The sequence below is a fragment of the Dermacentor variabilis genome, chromosome 1 (genome assembly GCF_050947875.1).
Source record: "Dermacentor variabilis isolate Ectoservices chromosome 1, ASM5094787v1, whole genome shotgun sequence".
In the NCBI taxonomy this organism is placed as follows: domain Eukaryota; kingdom Metazoa; phylum Arthropoda; class Arachnida; order Ixodida; family Ixodidae; genus Dermacentor; species Dermacentor variabilis.
The window spans coordinates 61,836,534-61,857,090 of record NC_134568.1 but is presented as its reverse complement, the minus strand read 5'-3'; the positions used below and the strand labels follow the sequence as shown (position 1 = coordinate 61,857,090).

Here is a 20,557-nt window from a genome sequence, read left to right as displayed (position 1 = left end):
ACAGGGGTGAAGCTTTCTTGACTTAGGATCATGAAAGGTACTAGCGAGAAGTTGAATGCTCAGAGAATAGTAATTAGTTCCCATCCATGATACCCCTTGAATGTTACACTCTAAGAAAAGTTTACACCTTTTGAGACGCATCTTGCCACGCAACAATAATCGTCATCTGTCTTGTCCGCATTTCTTTTCTTTAACGCTGCGAGCCCGGTACTTCCCAGTAACGAACAACATGCGCGTTATCAGTATGACATAGCATTGCCGAAAGGAAAGTTGCCGGGGCGGCGTAACGCAAGCAAGGCAGATGACGATTATTGTTGTGTGGCAGATATACACCCCAAAGGGTGTAAACTTTTTTTAGGGTGTATGAGTGCTATCTCTCACAAATGTTTCTGCCTAAAAATGGCTAACATGATCAGTATGGGAACAAATAACAACACTGCGACGCCGACAGCCCGATCATACGCTTTCTGCCGATCAATTTATTTTCCACCTCGTGCGCATCAACCTGGCTGTTCCTACTGGTTATTTTTTCCCTCTCTCTTCTCGCTCTCTTACAAAGGATAATTCGCCTCATTTACTCATTCCAAAGGTGAAGTTCACTTTACGTGTATTGTATGGTTGTCGTTCGTTGTTGTAGTTTGTCATCATCATCATCATCAAGTGCTGTTTAAAATAAACTGGGCGAATATAAACCTTGAGCAGGCATGTGGTTTGTCGGCCCATTCTCTGGTCTTGCTTAAGTTTCGCAATTACCGAACAAGCCATAGAAAGGAAATGCCAAATTTCGACGAACGAATTTTAGGCATTACCCACTTCAATCTAACCTCCCGTAATTAATATTCAGCATTTTCATCTGCAGGTGTTCGTTGATGGCTCCTTATACCTTACCAACGTTCAACTGGTTCACTCTGGAAACTACACATGCCACGCCCAGAGAAATCATGACGTGATCCAAACACACATTCTGCACGTTCAAAGTAAGATCATTCCACCATTACTTCCGGGCTATGCCGCCATCCATGCTCACTAATGTTGTTGCCGGTATCGCGGATCTTTCAGCAGATTCATCGTGTCGTTCTGCACGAAGTAAAACAAAAGACGCTGATCAACTTACAAGCTTGTTATTTGTTCAACTAAGTTTAGTGAGAGCAAAACAGTGTAAAAAAAATTTTCCTCGTGTTTCTCACAATCTGGGAAATCACGGCAGGGTATGTCGTGTAATTTTGTGCGTTCTTTTTGTTCGTGTGTGTGTCTGTGTTTTTTATGTATGTAACCGCACAAGCGCGGGAAAAATTCGGCCGAGAAGTTCTTTTACAGGAGGCTTAATTTTCGCGCCATCGCTAGTAGTATGCCGCGCCCTCTGGCAGAACCTTCGCGGAATATTTACGTTTGCTGCGGCACAGACTATATGCCGCTCAGGCTTCAACATCTCGCAAAGCTATATAATGCAGTACGCTTACGAACTGCATTGGAATCTAGCAGATTATATTTACTTGTTTTTTAGCGGCAACACAGAACTAACAAATATGCGTGTGGTTTTCAGCAATGCCCGAAGTTCGGGTGATTCCAAAGCTTCAGTCGCGCGCACCAGGTGAACTGGCTGAGATGGAGTGTCACGTGACGGGAGTACCTACTCCGCGGGTCACATGGCTGAAGAACGACGAAGGCCTTCGAGTCGCCACCGACAAGTACACTATAATCGGTGAGTAACTCCAGGTCTGGTCAACTCCGATTTCCTTGTGCGAGTTCGTATTATAAGGATACCAAATAGAATGATTGTTGGAGCTGGATTAGCAAGGTACCCATACGCAATACCAAAAATGCCCCTCTTGCCGTAAGCAGAGCGTTGCCAGGCCAGTTACGGCGCTAAAACGAAAGGCGGGAAGGGACACCGCCTTGAAGTTCCCGAACCAGCCCGCCGTGAAAGTGATGAATTTTGACCGTGTCTGCTCGGGCCTATAGTTAATATTGTTTATGGATAAACATAGACTAAATTGTTATTTTAATGGAGGCAAGTACTGAGGTTAGAAAGATTTTAAAAAATTTTCCTTATCCACAACGGCCCTATAGTAAAAAAAGAAAAGTACTTCGAAATTTGTGTCGTCACAGTTACGTACAGGCGCCGCATTTTCGGCGCGAAATTACTAAAAAAAATATCGAAGTTTGGTCTGTATTTTTGTTTCTATTAGTAATCATCTTCAGGCGAAATAAACCAAAAAATACGGTTTTATAGAATACTTTGTCACTCTAAACTGTTTTAGCGTTTCGATTTTGTGCTCGCTTAAGCCTAGAAAAGCTCTCATTATTCAGCTGCTGAGCTTATCGCTGTAATTCCCAATGTAGAAATAAATGGTACGCTGAGTTTGGCGCCCTCAAATCCTGAGTGAACTGGGTGAAACCTAATGCAAAGCCCATAGTAGCGTTTTTTTTTTCTATGCTAGAATGAAGTTTCACTTGTGGATAGTTTAACAAACCACTTACTAATTACTCAGTACAGTAACTAAGTTATATCTAAAAAATATATAAATCATTCGTTTTTTCGACATATGTGCTCTCCATTGCCAGAAATAAACGTCAGCAATTTGTTCCAAATTTCCTTGATGCAGAATAAAGTTTGGACATTACGAGGTTAATTGAATGAAACTTGCGAAGCAAAGCTTTCTTAAAATGTTTCGATTAAATTCTCTGCAGCTTGACCCATGACGCGCGCCATTTTGTTTTATTTCCAACAACGCACAAGGAACGAAAAAAAAAAACAAACCTGAGATTTTAAAAAAAAGATGAACAAAATCAGAAATTCCCCTCCCAGCAATTGGTAGGTATTGACCTTACTTCTTAAATGCTATATATTCACAAAATTGGTTTAAAGGAACAAATTTGCTGAGCCCAACAACGAGAAAAACAGTTTCTCCGTTCCCGTGTATTTGGATAGGAGCTCCAGAGGTAAACCTTCCTCTTAGAGCAAGTGATAAATGAAGGTATTAGTTTCCTTCCTTTCGTTCTTGTTTCTTTTTTTGTTAAACTTTGTTTTCACATTTATTAGTCGATGTGGCCTGTTTTTGATGACTGGGATAGCCGGCTCTTGGGTTGCCTATTTTCCCAGGATCTCGTTTAATAAGAATACAAAACTTGTAATCACCAGGTCGCGCGAAGTACTGCCACAAAAGCTTGCAGAAACGTTTCAGGCGGACACATCGTCTACAAACCGTGCATCTTTCGACTGTACTCAATGCTCGGAACTACTGCTTAGGGACAAATCACTCTGTGCTAAGCTCCTTGATCCGGCGCGGAACAGCAGCCACACGAGCTGAGGCCACTCGCTGTGTTTTCTATCTTCTATCGAGCCTGCGTTTCCGATACCAAGTTTGGTGAAAATAACTACACTGTTTAAATATTTATGCGCCCGTTGAGTACGAGCAAGGGGATGCTTATTATTCCTGAGCCGCTGCTTTCGCTGAAAGAGTTCAGCCACACCGGAGCGCAGATTTCGACATCCATGAATTTGAAAGTGAAATGTGCGTAGCGAACGACACAGTTACATGAGATCGCTCGCATGAGACATATTGTCTTACTGGTCTATATAACTGTCGTTGCTTCAGCCTTCTATTATACTTAAGAATTTTGGTCACCCTTGGTGTTAGCAGCAACACAACACATGTGGTTTTGGTATTCTGCTATCACCTTACTACACGCCTACATGTGATCGGTCGGCGTAAAGCAAATACACAATATATTTAGCACCAAGGCGTAGAATTTCATCAAAATAGTCAAAGTATTGCACATATACAAGGCAAATTCGAAAAACGCTTCGTTTCCAAAGGAACGGGGGCGTGACTTTGACTTTTACTTTATCGAAATTTAGACAATATACAGTTGTCCAGGTGAATAGCGCTAAAGGTGACACACGTGGTCACCTTACTAGGCCCTAGACACCCTGAACTCACGCAGGCAAAGTTTAGACATGTTGAGTTAAGAAGTACAAACAAATTTTTACAGGAAAACTACAACAATTCACATAGGGAAATATACATACACTGTACATTCAAATCAATCGATTTAAAATGTATAATAACTACAAACATGTTCACTTGACCAAAAAAACAAAGCAAGGAATTCTAACTGGATCGCCTATACGACAATAAAAACAATGTTCACATGACAAACATGTTCACTTGACAAAAAAGAACAAAGGGAAAAAATTCTAACTGGGTTACGCCCGATTCAAGAAAAATCTCCTTGCTCATGGTTTCGGAAAGCAGGCAATTGGGCTCGCGAAAGTGCTCGCGATTTATCAAATGCCTCAGAAATAGAAGTTCTGCCGTCGTCTACAAGTGGCGCTAAAGTGCAATATATACAATATATATATATATATATATATATATATATATATATATATATATATATATAACTTGTGCGCGCAAACAAACTTACAGTTCAGTGTCAAATGGTAGTGTTGCTCTATTCTATTTCTAGAATAAGATGATAGAATCGAACAGTTTCAGCCCGTGGGCATCCTGGTCAAACAAATCAATAACGCTTTCGTGATCTTTCACTCTATTAGAAAAAAAGATCGCGCTGGTATTTAGTTTTCCCCCTTCTTTTGGAGGTTTACGACCACATGTCAGAAGTCATCGATGCCTTGTGTGCTGTGTACTGGTCGCTCGGTTTGGCTTGCTCGTAGAACGTCTTACTTTCGAGCCAGGAAAAGGGCCGGCAAGAATGAACGTGCCCCGCTTGTTCTTCCCTTCGCTTCTAGGAAACGGGACAGCCTTAATGGTCGGCAAGATTACCTACAGCGACACCGGAGCGTACATGTGCGTTGCGTCGAATCCCGCTGGATCCACAAGGGACATCAGCTCGCTCGTTGTCCAAGACCAGCCAACTCCAAGTAAGAAAACGCAGAGCCTCGCGATAAGAGCTTTTGCGTTTACTTTTGAACACTTGTTCGGGCGCGCGGAATCGGGAATCGATGAAAAGAGCTCCCCTATTTTGTTTTTCTTTTTTTGTTAGCTGTACACTTGAGAGAGAGAGAGAGAGAAATCGGAAGTTTTGTATTCGAACTAACTTTGTCGGTGCAGCGCTGGGTGAACTAATTTGAATCAAGCGGCAGCGTATTATTCTGAAACAAATGAGTATTTCTTGTTTTAAGTTGGTGCGAGTACTATAGCACTTAGATGATGTCAACGGTGGTTCGGTAACACGAGAAATGTTTGGGATCATGTGCGAACAAGACCTACGTGGAACAAGGAACTTAAATACGTAGACGACGTAAATAGATAATGTCTACGGTGACCGCTTTGCTCTAGTCTTTAATATAGCATCTCTTCGATCCAAGACATTAGACGTTGCAAGTGAGTTGAAAAGGTGTTTTATTGGCGGAGAACGGGATAATACGGCGTCATACGAACAAATAAGTAGACTGCAGTCACCAAAAATCAGTAAATATTGTTACGTCTGAGCATTAGGGAGCAGATTGCGACGGTGCTACTACGAGTAATGCCAGCCAGAGTTCACTGCAGTGGTCGCACTCCAAAACTGTATACCCCACTGCGGCGGTGACCGAAATCGGCGTGACGCATTGTCGCGGCACTGCCGCTGTATGCATTGACATTTGCTGAGAGTATGGACGCCTCTACACCATCTGATCTTTCTACTGAAATAATACAGGTCAATCCTCATGACTGAAATGGCCATCACAGCGCCTCGTCTCCACTTCGGCCACTGTCACAGTGTCCACTGTCACACTGTCACGGCCACTGTCGCAATGTCACAGTCTTTGTTGAAAGACACGTATACGTTTGCTGGGGCTTCTGATACCGCCCCTGTTTTCATGGGCCAAGAGGTACATCGGCGCTCCACGTAGAACCTCTTACGGCACCAAGTGCACGTAAGAGGTTCTGTGGAAAATAATACATTGAAAAGAAGATTTGATCTAACTGCTGGTGTGCTAAGATCAAAATTCCTTGTAAGTAATCACGCTTCAAAACCTGGCCTGTAGATTTGAGGGATATTTATAACCGTTTGGATATTTGAATATTTGACTTGGTTTGGACGGATATTTAGAACCGTATTAACATATTAGTTAATAAATTAACTAATTAGTTCACTCACGCAATTATTATGTACGCACTGTAGGATAATGTGCTGAGAAAAAGCGTCCTTTTTTATTGCCAATGTCCCTTTTTTTTTCACCTTTGCTGAAAAAGTGTTTCAAATGCAAGGGGTAAAATTTCACTTTATACGAGTGAATATTATTGGATTATATATATATATGTATCATAAGAAGCCAACAAACAAAGGCACCAAGGACAGCATAGGGAAAATTACTTGCACTTAATAGTTGAATTAAAGAAATGATAAATTAACTGAAATGAAAGTGGATGGACAAACAACTGGCCACAGGTGGGATAGGAACCCACCTCTTCGGCCACCGGCAAAACAGACGCGTAAGACTTCCGAAAGGTGTGAGAATTCCAATATACAGCTTCGGTGCCTTTCAAGTATCTTTATACAAAAACGTGGGTTCGTATACCACCTGTGGCCAGTTGTTTGTCCATCCACTTTCATTTCCATTAATTCATCATTGGTTTAATGCACATAATAAGCACAAGTGATTTCCCCTATGGAGGGGTTTTATATATATATATATATTACCCCTTCCACACTTCCACATTTTCGCGATCGCATACCTCGAAACCGGTTTTATCGTGTCCTTAAGAGTTCACAGAGTTGTAAAAAAAAATCGTCTAAGAGATGAAGTGTTTTTTTTTATCGGCAAGTTTCGATCCCAGGCTTTGCCAATGAACTGCTTCGCCGTCCTTACACTGTGTGTTCACGCGCAGCGGCCCCGTCCGAGGAGCGCCGGTTCTTCACCTTCCACGACTGGGGTGTGGCAGTCTACGATCCGGACAACTGCCGTCTCTACCACCAGATCCAAAGCGTGGATATCATCCCAGGCACGCAGGAGTACGTGTGTGGCGATCGGGGCGCCAACTGTTCCTGGGGTCGTGCCATCAACGTGGCCGATCGATACGTCTACGTCTCCCAGCCGACCAAGGGCCGCGTGCTGATCATATCGCGCATACAGATGGTCGTCGTCGATGTGAGTGCCCCTCGCATCGTCCGCCCCGATTGAAAAGCGAAATTCACTTTCTGTGGACCGCTTGATAGAACATATCTATACACTACCAACCCCATTTAGGTTTCCCAAATAACACGCCCTGGCTCTATACAAAGAAAAAAAAAAGAGAACTACGAATAACTCCTCGAAACTCTCGAATACTTGTGGAGATTTTGGCTGTGGTAGGTAGATGGATGTCTGTCGTACAATGAGTAACTTTGGGTCACTGTTCTCGCTACTTTCTTTTGCCATTGCCTTTATTGTTTACTTTTTCCGAGGAGACGCTATTACGGAAACTTGCGAAGCGCGTTCAATATATTTGATTTACAGATTGTGTGCCAAGCTAATTTCATACTACTTAGCATTGTGCAGCACGTATTCCTGTTGGTAAACGTTGACAAGCTCCTGTCCCCCATGGACAGCATTTCTTGCTGCTCAATAGGCAAACACGAGAAGAAAAAAATTACTGGCGAAACGCCATCATCTCCACGGAAAGGCTACCCGCCGTGGTTGCTAAGTGACTATGGAGTTGGCTTGCGAAGCACGAGGTCGAGGAATTGAGTTCCGGCCACGGCGGTCGCATTTCGATGGGGGCGAATTGCGAAAACGCCCGTCTGCTTAGGTTTAGGTGCACGATAAAGAACCCCAGGTGGTCCAAATTATTCCTGAGTTCCCCATTGCGGCGTGTCGCACAGTAGGATCGTGGTTTTGGCACGTAAAACCCCGTAATTAAAGTAAATTAATCCACAGGAAGAGGTGAGATTCACATAGTGTATTATTGTGAACGACAAATGTGAAATATATGCGCGTAGTAGGTCAAAATGGCCCTTTTTTCTAATAGTAGTATACGGCATAAGAAACTTTCACAGATATTTATAACTTGGAGCACCTTACACATCAAAGACAGCGAAGCTGTATATATGAACTCTCACACGTTTCGGAGGAGGAGGAGGAAGTAAACTTTATTGCCCTAGAAAGAGTAGTTCAGCGGTCGGGCCGGATGTCTTGATCTTCTATTGGTTGATGAAGATCTCCGGCCTGCATGGTTGGCGCCCCTATTCCAGGGCACCACTGAGCGTGGCTGCTCGTCGGGCATGATCCACCAGCCTCCGTTGGAGGCTAGGGTCGCCGCTGGAGAGCACGCTCTCCCACTGCTCCGCACTCGGATTTTCTATTTTGTTTCGGAAGTCCTAGGGGTCTGTGTTGCCACTGCCCCAAATCTACCCAAGCTTTGCATAAGTTTCACTGTATCCATGGCGATTTCTTCGCAATACCACATTTTAAAAAAAGATACACAACCATCGTAGCCATAAGAATAGATACTGTTTCAAAGAGGTTTATTTAGACTATATACACAACAACAACAAAAAAAAAACGATAGTAAACACAGCAACATTGATGTTGGCCAAAAGGCCTAGAGGCAATACCCGCAAAATATTTGTCGACCTTGACTCATTCTATAGCTGTCCTCGAATGTAGAGCAGCTGAAAACGCTACAAGAGAAACAAAAACAAAAATGCGAATTCCTATTATTATTTGTTTTGAAAACACGCATACATTTGACAAGTAAGGGAAAGCGAGGAGCAGGCTGGCAACTACCACCGGAAGGAGCACAATGCATGCCTACTCTTCAGAAAGGAGGAGACAGAAACATAGAAATGGAAGATAGGAAGGAGGGGATGAAAGAGGAAAGAAAGAGCAAGAAGACAACTCTCCCAAAATAAAGTAGAACGCACACACAGTACAGGCCACACACAACAGGGCCGTTTACTGCAGGTCACGCTATACTAAAGAATGTTTAAACAGAAGAAATAGTGTCTGAGACCTTGTCATTTGAAAAAAGAAATAAGCTACAGACGTGAACATTAGTTAGTTACCTCTAGAAAAGTAAGGAGAGCTCGATGAGCCTGATCCAGCCGAGACGCACAACCACTGGGTTACAAACGTTCATCAAGTGTCGTACACCGCAGGCCAAGGAGATGATAGTCCCTTACTGGCGACGTGGGCTTCGCAATGAAAGCGGGACGCTGCAATATCAGGTGCTGTGGTGTCTCGCAGGGACTGTAAGACATTCACGACGGACTGGCCACACGTCCTTGTCGGTAATATACGTTCGCACACATTCACCCAGCCAACCCTCAGCTTGAGTAGTTGTGCTCTAGCGCGACAAGGCAAGCCTCGACTGCGAACACCGGGCGGGAACGTTCCATTTGCGGCGCGCTAGTCTGGATGCTGCTTGAATATAGGTGGCGGCTAATCAGCAGACGAGGGCCTTTAATCTTGCACAAATTTTCACAGCAGGCCCAGTCGTTATATAGGCGCAAGTTGAAGCCAGCCGATCAGTCACTTCATTTCCGGCGAACCCTATATGTGAAGATATCAATTGGGCAACGAGAGATACACCATGTGATGCAATTTTGTTGGCAGAGTCAGTAGTGCTGCGTACAATTTAACAATCAATCTGATTGCATTACAGTCTGCTAAGGGCAGCGCGGGAGTCCGTAAAGATTGCATTTTTCGATGCGTTAAACTCCTCTTGCGCGCATTTCAACGCAACATTAATCGCTGCTAGCTCCTCACTTGTTGACGAGGCTGAATGGCGCATACGAAATATACGTCGGACATGAGTCGAAGGGCAGAAAAAAGCTGCAGAGGCTCCGTGACCGTCGCTGTGCACAGATGCATCTGTGAATACTCGAAGATAATCTGGAAATATTGCGAACATGTGCGACTGAGCCAATTGGAATATTGTCAAAACGGGCATATCGCAATTTTTGTCAATGTAAGGAATGTAAGGTAAAAGGTGATTACATGTTTGGTGATATCTTTCGGAGGCGGAGGTGTAACTGAAGCAGCATGTTCAGAAATGCCAACAATGTTCATAAATAATGCAATAATGCGCCATCTTTACCATGCGAGAAAACGGGCGGTGAATCTACAATCAAGGGTGCGATTGACCATTCGACGCGCGATGCAGACGCTCAATATGGTAGAGAGCTCTCTGTTCTGCTCGCAGCCTCAGGGTTAACTGATGCGCTTCAGTTAGTAATGAAACAGATTGCGTTTCACGAGGTAATCCAAGCATTAGTCGGAGGGCAACGCGATGATTTCGTTCCAGTATGGCCATCGAACTAGGTGGCACGTTCAGCGCGATGCATACATCTTGCCTGAAAATACAGATGACTAGTAAACCTTCAGAGCCGTTGTTCGGTTACAGCCGGCACCTCTAGCAGCCAAGGCGGCCACGTACTTAAGGAGGGATTGCAATTGGCGTCGTACAAGTTTAACGGCAGGACGCCAAGTGATGCGATCCTGCACATTTAAGCCCAGATAACGGTGTTGTCACACTCAACTTATCGGCATCTCGTCAAAATAGTCGACTCATTGTTCGACGAGTGTGGTGTTGAGAATGATATGCTACTGCAGCCGACTTAGCGGGTGATATCTGCAGGTCATCTTCACCTAAGTACTCCGAAGTCGAGTTCCGAGCTCTTTGCAAGCTTGCACGAAGCCGCAGACCAAGGTGCCAGGGGCTGCTTATCCACAGATAAATATAATATGCATAGATAGCTATGCCCACAGGGAAATAAGGCGTTTCCTTTCTTGAAAACGCCGCGTCCGCTACTTTCCTGTCGAGAATGCTCGGCCATGCTGATAACGCGCATGCCGTTCGCGACTTGGAAGTAACGGGGTCGCAGAGTTAAAGAAAGGAAATGCGCACAAGACAGATGACGATTATCGTTGTGTGGCAAGATACGACCCAAAGGGTGCAACTGTTTTTACCGTGTAGGTGAAACAGGACCATTCGTTCCATTACATTGTTGACATTTCAACTTAGGGATATTCGCCGGTAGGTCTTGAGGTGTCTTGCAGGGCGTGCGGTCTTTAAAATTGGGATTACCAGGGTCCATTTCCATTCAGCAGAGATTACGCAAGTTCTCCATACTTCCTTACACTCGTCCAATATCCAGTCATGAAATCTTTTATCAGTGTTCCGCAATGCTTGGTACATTACACCGTCTTCACTGGGGCCGTGCGGCCTTGGAGACGATGGGTGTGTATCGAAGCTCCTCAAGAGTGAAGTCTGCCTCGTCCAGCTTGTAGGCTGGACCATAGGAAGCAGTTAAGGTACTCTGACTTGTCAACGAAGGAAGGTAGCCATTTGTGGTGTCAGTGGACTATAGAGGCGAAAAGGTCTGCAAATAACTCCGCTAGAACTTTTGGTGACTGGTCAATCGCTATGTACAATGCAGCCGTGGGATTCATGGAGATTTCTGGAGTGTGGAAAGCCTTCAGTATGCGCCATACACTTCCAAAACCAGTTGCAGGATGCACCAAACTACTTAAGCTCTTGCGACGAAGCTCTTTTGTATGCTGCCGTATGGCTGCATCAGTGCGGTTACACAGAGTCCATTTGGTGCGTCGTTTAGAGCGCTGTGCCCGCCTATAAGCATGGCGTCGACATGCGTGGAGCCGCAAAAGCTAATTAACGGCTAAAATTCTAGTGACGTACGCGCAGGGATACTTTTATTTTGTAACTACCGGTAATCACGTCGGGGTCTCCGGCGCAGGCTGCTTTGCTGGCTGTCCTTTGATTAAGATTTGATGCTGACCACGCCGCACGCCGGGCTTCACCGACGTAGATTTTTGCTGTAACCACACGAAACCCGTGCGGAGCTCCCCTTAATAGCCTCGCTGTAATATATATATATATATATATATATATAAGCGTGATAAATGAAGGACACACCATCAGCGCTAGCGGAACAGTATTGAAGATTGATTACAGAGCTAATTCGAATAACGCATGGTGGCCCTTATGCCTACAGAGAGAGGTGCACCAGAGCCGCTTGAGCAAATAAAAAAGCTGTTATGTAGTTTACGTAGTTTTCCGTTCAAATTCTCAGAATCGGAATAAATATACTTTCCATTAATGCTTTTAAAAATGTCACTGCATTTGTCCAACAGCTGCTAACACAAAAGGAAACCTCGCTCTTTCTTGATGTGAAAGAGGCGTTCGATAATGTCACGCATGAATGAATCCTCGAGTCATTGGAGGCTCTTGGAATCGGTGGCCGAATGTTTCAGTCCTACGACTATGTGAAGAGAAGGTCCTTCTTTCTGCAGACCTAAGATGGCCCCACTGCCAACTATTATACATGAGCCCTATTCTCTTTAACCTAACTATGGTTGGCCTTGCTGAAATTTTACCCAAGACAGTTCACATATCAATGTACGCTGATGATATTTGTAATTTGTCTTATGCGGTGACTCGTCTTCAAGTGCGCTCAAGGATTCAGCGGGCAGTCACCACAACTTGTTCATATCTCCGTAAATGAGCCCTTAGTGTATCCATCAAAAAGTGCGCGTTAATTGCGTTTATGGGCAAACCCATGACACCGTATCCTCTTTCTCTCCATGGCCAGGCTATCACATGCCAGGAGTCTCATCGCTTTTTAGGTGTGATTATTGACAGGGCTTTTCATGGAGCCCCCCCCCCCCCCCTACACTTTATTACGAGGACACTAATTTGGATTATACCTATAATGAAGCTCCTGTGCGGAAAAACCTTGGGCACGTCGGTACGCTCCATTCCGCAGCTGTACAGAACACTCTTACTTGGGTTTTTATGGCACAGCTTGCCAGTTTTGGCGAACACATGCAAACGAAATATTCGCACCTTCGAAAGTTTGCAAGGCCAGGCTCTACGCATGCGTCTTAGACTACCACGGTGCGCCTCAACTAATGCAACAAACATGATTGCTAGAGAATACTTGATGCCAACATATATCACAGTTGACAACCGCGGAGTACGCATTCGACATATTTGTCGCGTACCCAGCCACTATATTGCGCCTTTGTCGGCGCAAAGACCTGAACCAACATTTCAAAACTTGTTGCAATACATGAAGGCTGCCTTCCGTCGGGCTTCACACCAGCAGCAAGATCACTGTTAGCCCGGTGGTGCCTACGACAGCCACAAGTACACCACACAATTTCGGGATTTACGAAGAAGACCTCTCATTCCACAGTGGCTCTACGACAGTTGACATTGTTATTACTGAACGAGGCATACGAAGTAAGAACGCAAATTTGCATTGATGGCTCTATCTTTGCCACCAGCTCCACAGGCGCTGTTGTTATCCCGGCTTTACAAGTCACAATCAAGTTAAAAATGCCCCACATGACTCCCTCTACGGCAACAGAACTTGCTGCCCTAGGTACTGCTGTTAATTATACCGCCCAAGCAAAACCTCGAAAGGAGGTCGTTTTTTCTGTGACTCGAAGGCAGCCCTTTATAGTCTGCAGCCAGCCCTACGACGCCATAGCCATGGACAACTGGTGTCTCAGATAGATAAGTTCTCCATCAAGGCCTCATAAACGGACATGACACCATCTTTGAGTGGCTTCCGGGGCACTGTGGCATCGTCGGTAATGACCTTGCTGATGATGCCACCCGATCTACCCATAAAGAAACCCTCACAGTTCCTATATCATTGTCAAGGACAGACGCTGCAAGGGGTCTTCGTTTACTTGCTTAAACCAAGAATCAAAGTTCGTGGAACACCCCGATTGTCTCGAACTGTCGTCTCCACCGGCTAGATCTTACATTTGAGCTGTAGATTACATCGCACTTCTCCTGCCGTAATGCAACTTTACTATGCTGCCTGTGGTTAGGGGTGGCTTTTACGAAGTCTACTTATTCCTTATTGGAATCTCAGACACACCTATCTGTGACTCATGCAACTGTGAACAAATGATGGAACACGTGTTGTGTTTTTGTGATCTTTATGACATTGAACGCGACGTCCTTCTGAGTATGATAAACCGATTAGAAAGCAGACAATATTCAGAGACAAATATTCTTGGACCATGGCCCCACATGTCGCAGGCTTAGAAAGCGACACGGGAATTGCTACAGTTCATGAAATCGACTGGCCTCAGTGACCAATTGTAGGCGTGAAGTGATGGGCAACCAAACGTGTTCGCACTGAAACTACCTTCTTGCCTCCCTCTCCTTTCTTTTCACCCGTGAGACCTCTTACCCCCTTATAGGGTAGCGAACCGGGACGTGTGTCTGGTTGACCTCCCTACCTTTCCATGCTTTTTCTTCTCCTCTCCTTCAGTTGCTCTTGTCAGGGTTTCATGCCGGATCTCTCGCGACCTCAATACAAAACTGCAACGGGCGGTTGTCATGTCGGACCCAAGCCCTGTAAGCCTGTTTAGCCATATTGATACAATATGAACTCGTAGTATCTGCTTCATTTTATTTTACAACTGCTCATGTTTAACTAGTGTATCACACAAAATGAACAGTACTAAATCTCTTTTTTTAAGTTAGAAGCCTGTTCCAATGCATAAGGCGCAGCGTCAAAATCATCACCTAAAGAAACAGCTATTCTGAGATCATCCGTACTCTTATCGTGTCGCACCAATCACAAAAAAGAATCTGTTTATTTTTTTTGTCATAAAATATTTTATCCAATTTGTCACACAAGACGAGCAACGAATGGATACCCCTGCCTGGAAACACCACTCCAATCACTTATACAAATGCGTCAAAAGCTTAACTTGAAAAGTACTTTTTGCCCTGATCTTTCTTATGAATTCCACGGTTTTTCCGACCCAACTTCCTGCTGCTGCCCGTTATGGGCCCTGAAGGTATTACGATTGCCAACGCAGGACTTGCATTTGCGAAAAAGTTAAAGCAAACTTATTATAATCTAAATATCACTGCGAATAAACTTCGAAGCGAAAAGGCGCAACGTGCGCTCTGTCAGAGCTCTCCAGAGCGGCTGCCCGCACACAAACTCAGCACGTCCACTCATGCCGAGAAACACTTTACGGCCTCTCGAAGATGTAATCATAACAGGAGCGACGGGCCTCTCTTCGTCAGTCAACAAGAGGGCAAAGTTAACTTTCGCAAAGAAACCGCCGTCTCCTTCACCGCTCTTTGTTCCGAAAGTCAAAGAGTGAAGTTTCACTTTCTCGCAGGAAGGGGTATCGAGTGCACTGCCCCTATGCGGGTTCGGACAAATAGAAATGCAACTGAAGGTATCGGCACACTCTGCACACCCCATAGGTGGAGCATTCTAAACTGTTCATGTTTAACTAAAACTTCCAACACGCGGTTCTCTCTCGTATTTTCTTATTTATTTTTTGGAGATGATGGGATGGAGTATATTGTGGATATGTGACTAATTTCATGGGTAAGTGATAGCGACGTGCCCATTAGACAATAATCGTTAGATAGCCTACAGAAGCGAAAAAACACGCTATTTAAAGCTGAGATGTTACAAGCGTTAAGATGCCCTCGTATGTATGCAATAGGCATGTAACCTTTTATCTCAGAATAAATTTGAAAACAGCAAGCCCTGGCAGATTTCAGTGTAAGAGTTCAAATATTTGGCATCTTGATTAATCACCGTGATCATCGTCGTCATCGCCATCATTGTCGTGACTGGTAGATCATTATGCTCATCACTGGAGCTCCGAGACAAATTTAGCGCCGGGGCCCCAATATTTCTTAATCCGGCAGTACTTGTAGCTAGTAAACTTGAAGGGCAAGTGAAAAAAAAAAACAGTAATGACAGCTTCAGGTTCATTTGTTATGGAATACCAACTAGCCCCCTCTAAAGCCTTAGTATCCCTCTTGTATGTTGATTGTTGTTTTCGAGGTGTACATCTTAAGAGGAGTCGTTCCTGACTCTGCCATCCATCTAGCGGGCCAAGAATCCCAATTTCACTATGCCACGGATAACCCCAACAGCCTCTTGGGATGAATTCGACCGCTTAGAGGGCCACAAAGTGAAAAGAGTTAATGAGCAGCGCATAATGGCGTTCAAGTGAACACTAATATTGAGCATTATTTTTGTGAACGTTTCTTCGTTCGGTTATATGACTGGGACTGCTAGGCCGTGCGAAGAGGCGCATTGCAGTGGAAATGCCTAGCCAAGTCATTGTCTCGGGACTTACTGAGTGTGTCTTTCTTTTATCTCTCTCTTTCTTGGTTGTTGAAGGCATTAACTCCAAACTTACGTCTAGTAATAAACAATGACCCACCAAGTGCGAATCATGATGGCTTTCATAAATGAACACGAACCGCTAGCAAGGTTATGTTTATCAGCGTTCCTTTTATCTTGCCAGACATCTTACTTGCACTACGGGAGTAAGCATATTTTCAAGCAACTGCCTGCAGTGAAAAAAGTTGCGTTTGTAGCAGCAGCTGGGTCATGACACCTGAAACTGGGCCTCTTCGATTTTCGGAGTTCTGGCAGCCCGCTGGCAGCTAGATGGCAGCCAGTTAGTTCCGGTTCTGACAGGAAGTCACATGGGCTGGGACCCCAAGACAACCCGAACCTGCCCGAAGTTTGCAAAATCGAACGCCGGTACAGCTGGCCAAATGTAAACATGCTACCAGCATGGCAGCGCCCGTCGAGGCCGGCGCGCGCTCGGCGTAGTCGGCCCATTTATGCGTTGCCAGCTTGAAAATATATTGTTGCATTCAGGGATACGATCACTTTCGCGCGATTTCACGCGACTCGGCGCAGGACGCGTATTCGGCCAATCTCGCTTGCGCAGCGTAACAGATGGCCTCCGACGCGGCGGATGAGAAGACGCGAAATTGTGATTGTATACTCGAAAGCGATAGCTGGAGGATCCCTGCTCGCAGCGATCACGTCGACCACCGGCGACATTTGATGAGTTGGCGTTGTGTCATAACAAGACATGAAAAAGCAGGTTATCGGGTACGTCTAGCTCATACGCATAAAATGTCGCGTCGACCTGCTTGGGCTTCGATTTCGTAAAGTTTGTTGTGACTGATGGTACTTCTCATTTAAGGAGCTGGGGACGCGGCTGGCGCATGAAAATGCACGTCGCCTGTGACGAGCGAAACGTTTCACACGAAAAACAACATTGGTCGCAATCATGAGAGCAATAAGCCTATGTACGTGTGTCTAAATGTACCGAGCTAGTGCAATCAGTGTATTCTTAGATCAACGGCCTGCAGTTCGAACACATATCGGTTTCGAGCTGCCACAGCATACGACGGAGAGACGGAGCAAACACGGGCTAGCTGCAAGGCCTTCGCTAACTGCAGAGAAAGGAGATATACATACGCGAGATATGTGAAAAGGAACGCCACCAGAGAAATACGAACCCAAAATGTACCGCAATGTGTGAGTGAGCGTCTACAACTTGCCTGGAACACGATGCAGATAACATGCACGCATGAGAGCGCGGCGCGCTGTTCACCGCCGCGAAGAAGCAATCAGCTGGGGACACGCACACAAAAGCTTCAAACGGTTCACCACGGCTCGTATCACACCGCTTCGCGATGCGGAACGGTGCGTTAGTACCTAAAAAACGCTAGAAGTAAGGAAATCCGAAGATGACCGTAGTCGGTTGGCTGAGCGAGGTAAATTTAAGTCCTCAAGCACCCGCGTTGCAATCCGTGAAGTCCCCGTAAAGATGGCGGCGAGCGCCCATCGCCTCTTTTAGTCGTCTGCTAGCCAGAGAACTTCCAGAGAGCAGCCAGACCAAAATCGTCCTGGCAGGTTCTGGCAGCCCGCGGGTAGCCAGAACCGTCCAGCGCGAGCAAAACGAACGCCCGGCGGAAGTGCGTAGCGCGGTGGGCGGAGCAACCCGAGAAAAACGAAGACGCTCTGGCTGGCTCTGTCAGCCCGCGGGTAGCCAGAAGTGGAAAATCGAAGAAGCCCACTGTCGGAAATCCAGCGCAAGGTGCACAATGACCACGTGTACTGCGCTGTGCCGACAATCTCGGAGGTTATGGCTGGCCAGACACGTCTTTACTATGCCTCGGAAGATGGCGTCCCAGGCCTGTGCGGTGTAGTGTCCCCGTATATGCTCCCGCAGGGTGTAGAGTTTGTACGCAAATTTTTTGGGGCAACTTTTGGGGCTCAAACCCAAACGCAGTTTGCGTCTCGCGCATGCGCAGTGGCTTCGACGCTATTTCTTTGGGGCCCCTATTCTAGAACTTTCTTATGGCGTTGGATATTAAATTGGATATTAAAAACAGTTGCAAAAACACTGTATTGGATAGGAGCAATGGGGAGGAAGCGGGCTATCGAACACAATCGAACAGGGAAAAGTGAAGTCTACAGGAAAAAAGCTTTCTATAGTGGTATTGTTTAAGTAAAATCCAATGAAATACAAATATTCAGGAAAACCGGCCTTCGAATATCTTCAGTTCAGTTCAGTTCAGTTTATTTCCAACAAAATGCTGGGCAATTGAATCGAATACAGAATATATATATATATATATATATATATATATATATATATATATGTGTGTGTGTGTGTGTGTGTGTGTGTGTGTGTGTGTGTGTGTGTGTGCAGGAAAGAGACTACGAAGCTTTCGGAAGACGTGTTAACGTTTTCGGCTGGTCCACCAGCAAATACGCCTTCCAAAGGGTTCGTCGTCTCTTTCCTGCATATGTTACGTCGGGTCCTGCGTGCTGACTTATATATATATATATATATATATATATATATTCTTCGTGCATGTAATTCCGTGTACAGCAGGACGCACACTCAACTGGGGAGCTCGTAAATGATAAGCAATTTTCATTTCTCTGGCGCGCCATGGCAATATGACAGTAATGAAAGAAAAGAACAGCACACCGACACATGCGCCTAGAGTGTTGCATCCCTTCAAGGAGGTCAATGCAATACTACAGCACTGTATGTTGGCTGCAAGAGATGCGGCCGGGATTTACATAAGCCAACTAAAAATTGCTTTACGTAAATCGAGACAAGTGCATTGAGTGCCTGAAGGAGAGACATCCGTATTGAATGACAGGAAGCTATTGGGCAGAAATTGACTTCTCCGTACATTAGACGAGAAACTGGTGCCCCTGTCAAGTAGAAGTGTTAAAACAGTACCGGCTTGTTTCGTTCTTTCTCCCCGGAGACTCCATACTTTTCGTTATCCCTTATATTATACCAGAATCAAATATATTGACAATTCCGAATAGTGAATTCTGGAATCTAATACGAATCGAATGGCAAATTCTATTTGATTCATATTCGAAATATCGAATGTTCGCACACCCCTAGTTTTATGATAATTAAGAGGACAGTGCGAACGCCGCAATATGTTAGAAGCTAGATCAGGGGGTTTGGGAACGCGGGGTGAGATGAAGACGACTCGTGCATAGCGTGGGCAAATCGTGCGTAAAGCGTCGAAGATATTCTTTAAAATGTGCGAGGCAATAGATTTCAAGGGCAATGTCTGCAGGGGAAACATAAATTAAACTAGCTGTGGAGATTAGTAAAAGATGGCTTGAAGGTACGTAGTACTTAAGGAAGATACAATACGCAATCAACCAAACTTTCTACTGTGAATACAGTGTATAACAATATTTAAAGAAAGCGTTAAAGAACGAGCTTGGCAGTATGCTTCACCGCCGCGTTTCAAAGGCGATGCTCATATCATCATTAAACCCCCCCTCCACCATCCAACCTCATCATTAGCATCATCGCCATCATGTACAGTTACTGTATAGGCTGTTTTGCATAGTACTGGGGACGAGCACATACCGTGGCGCCGCCTGACGCCAACGCCGAGTGACGTGTAAAGTTAAAGCCCGGGCGTCTCCTTAAGCGCCGTCACGTGCTTCGTTTTTCGTGGTACAGCCGCGCAATTTCGGTTCGTTGTAGTTTTACGCAACAGCGTTTGTTGTTTGTTCTAATTTTTAAGGTTTTGTACTCTGTATGAAAAAAACTCAGTGCCCTTCCACTCTGTGAAGAAGGATGAGCAGCGAAGCTGTGTATGTGGGCCCCCTTAACGCCTGCTTTACCTCTGCCGCGGGCAGTGGCGTAGCCAGAAATTTCGTGCGGGGGGGGGGGGGGGGGGGCTCACATTGCCGCTCGGTCTCCTCCTTAAGAGGAAGCTTTAGCTCGGGTGCTCGTATCTAAATAGATGTTGAAGGAGAATTCGTTTTTCTCGGCAACCAATGCACCAAATTTGACGAGGTTTGTTGCATTTAAAAGGAAAACTTAAATTCTAGTGACTGTTGGTTTCCAATTTTTCATTTAGGTTGTCAATTCTTTATTAAAAATTCACCAAAATCGCAGTTTTTCAGAAATCAAAACTATCAAGTTTAAAACTATGTAAGTAGGCAATGAAAAATGATATCACAATTCTGTGAATTGCACCTAATAGTACATCTACTGCGGACAATATTTCTATGTTACACGTGAATCTCCAGAAATTTAGCATTATGGAAATACGGCTTTCGCAGAATCCTTGTACACAACGTAACCAATTCACGTAAGATATGAATTGATACATCAAATTTGTCCGCTTTGAGTGTTATAATAGATACCGTTTACTGAACAGCGACATCTGTGCTTGATGCAGAGCTATTAGTTTGTAAACGCCGTGCTTCTACTTCTTTCTTTGTAACTTTC

General features: G+C 44.9%; 1 protein-coding gene across 2 annotated transcripts in view; it reads left to right on the top strand.

The window, feature by feature from the left end:
- The window catches only part of LOC142578616 (follistatin-related protein 5-like), a 513,022-nt gene that overhangs the window by 454,091 nt on the left and 38,374 nt on the right, over window positions 1-20,557 (top strand). For both annotated transcript variants that reach the window (XM_075688041.1, XM_075688035.1), the window contains exons 8-11: window positions 860-977; window positions 1,544-1,702; window positions 4,757-4,888; window positions 6,843-7,102. In XM_075688041.1, coding sequence (XP_075544156.1) covers window positions 860-977; window positions 1,544-1,702; window positions 4,757-4,888; window positions 6,843-7,102 — 669 coding nt within the window. The remainder of the gene's footprint in view (window positions 1-859; window positions 978-1,543; window positions 1,703-4,756; window positions 4,889-6,842; window positions 7,103-20,557) is intronic.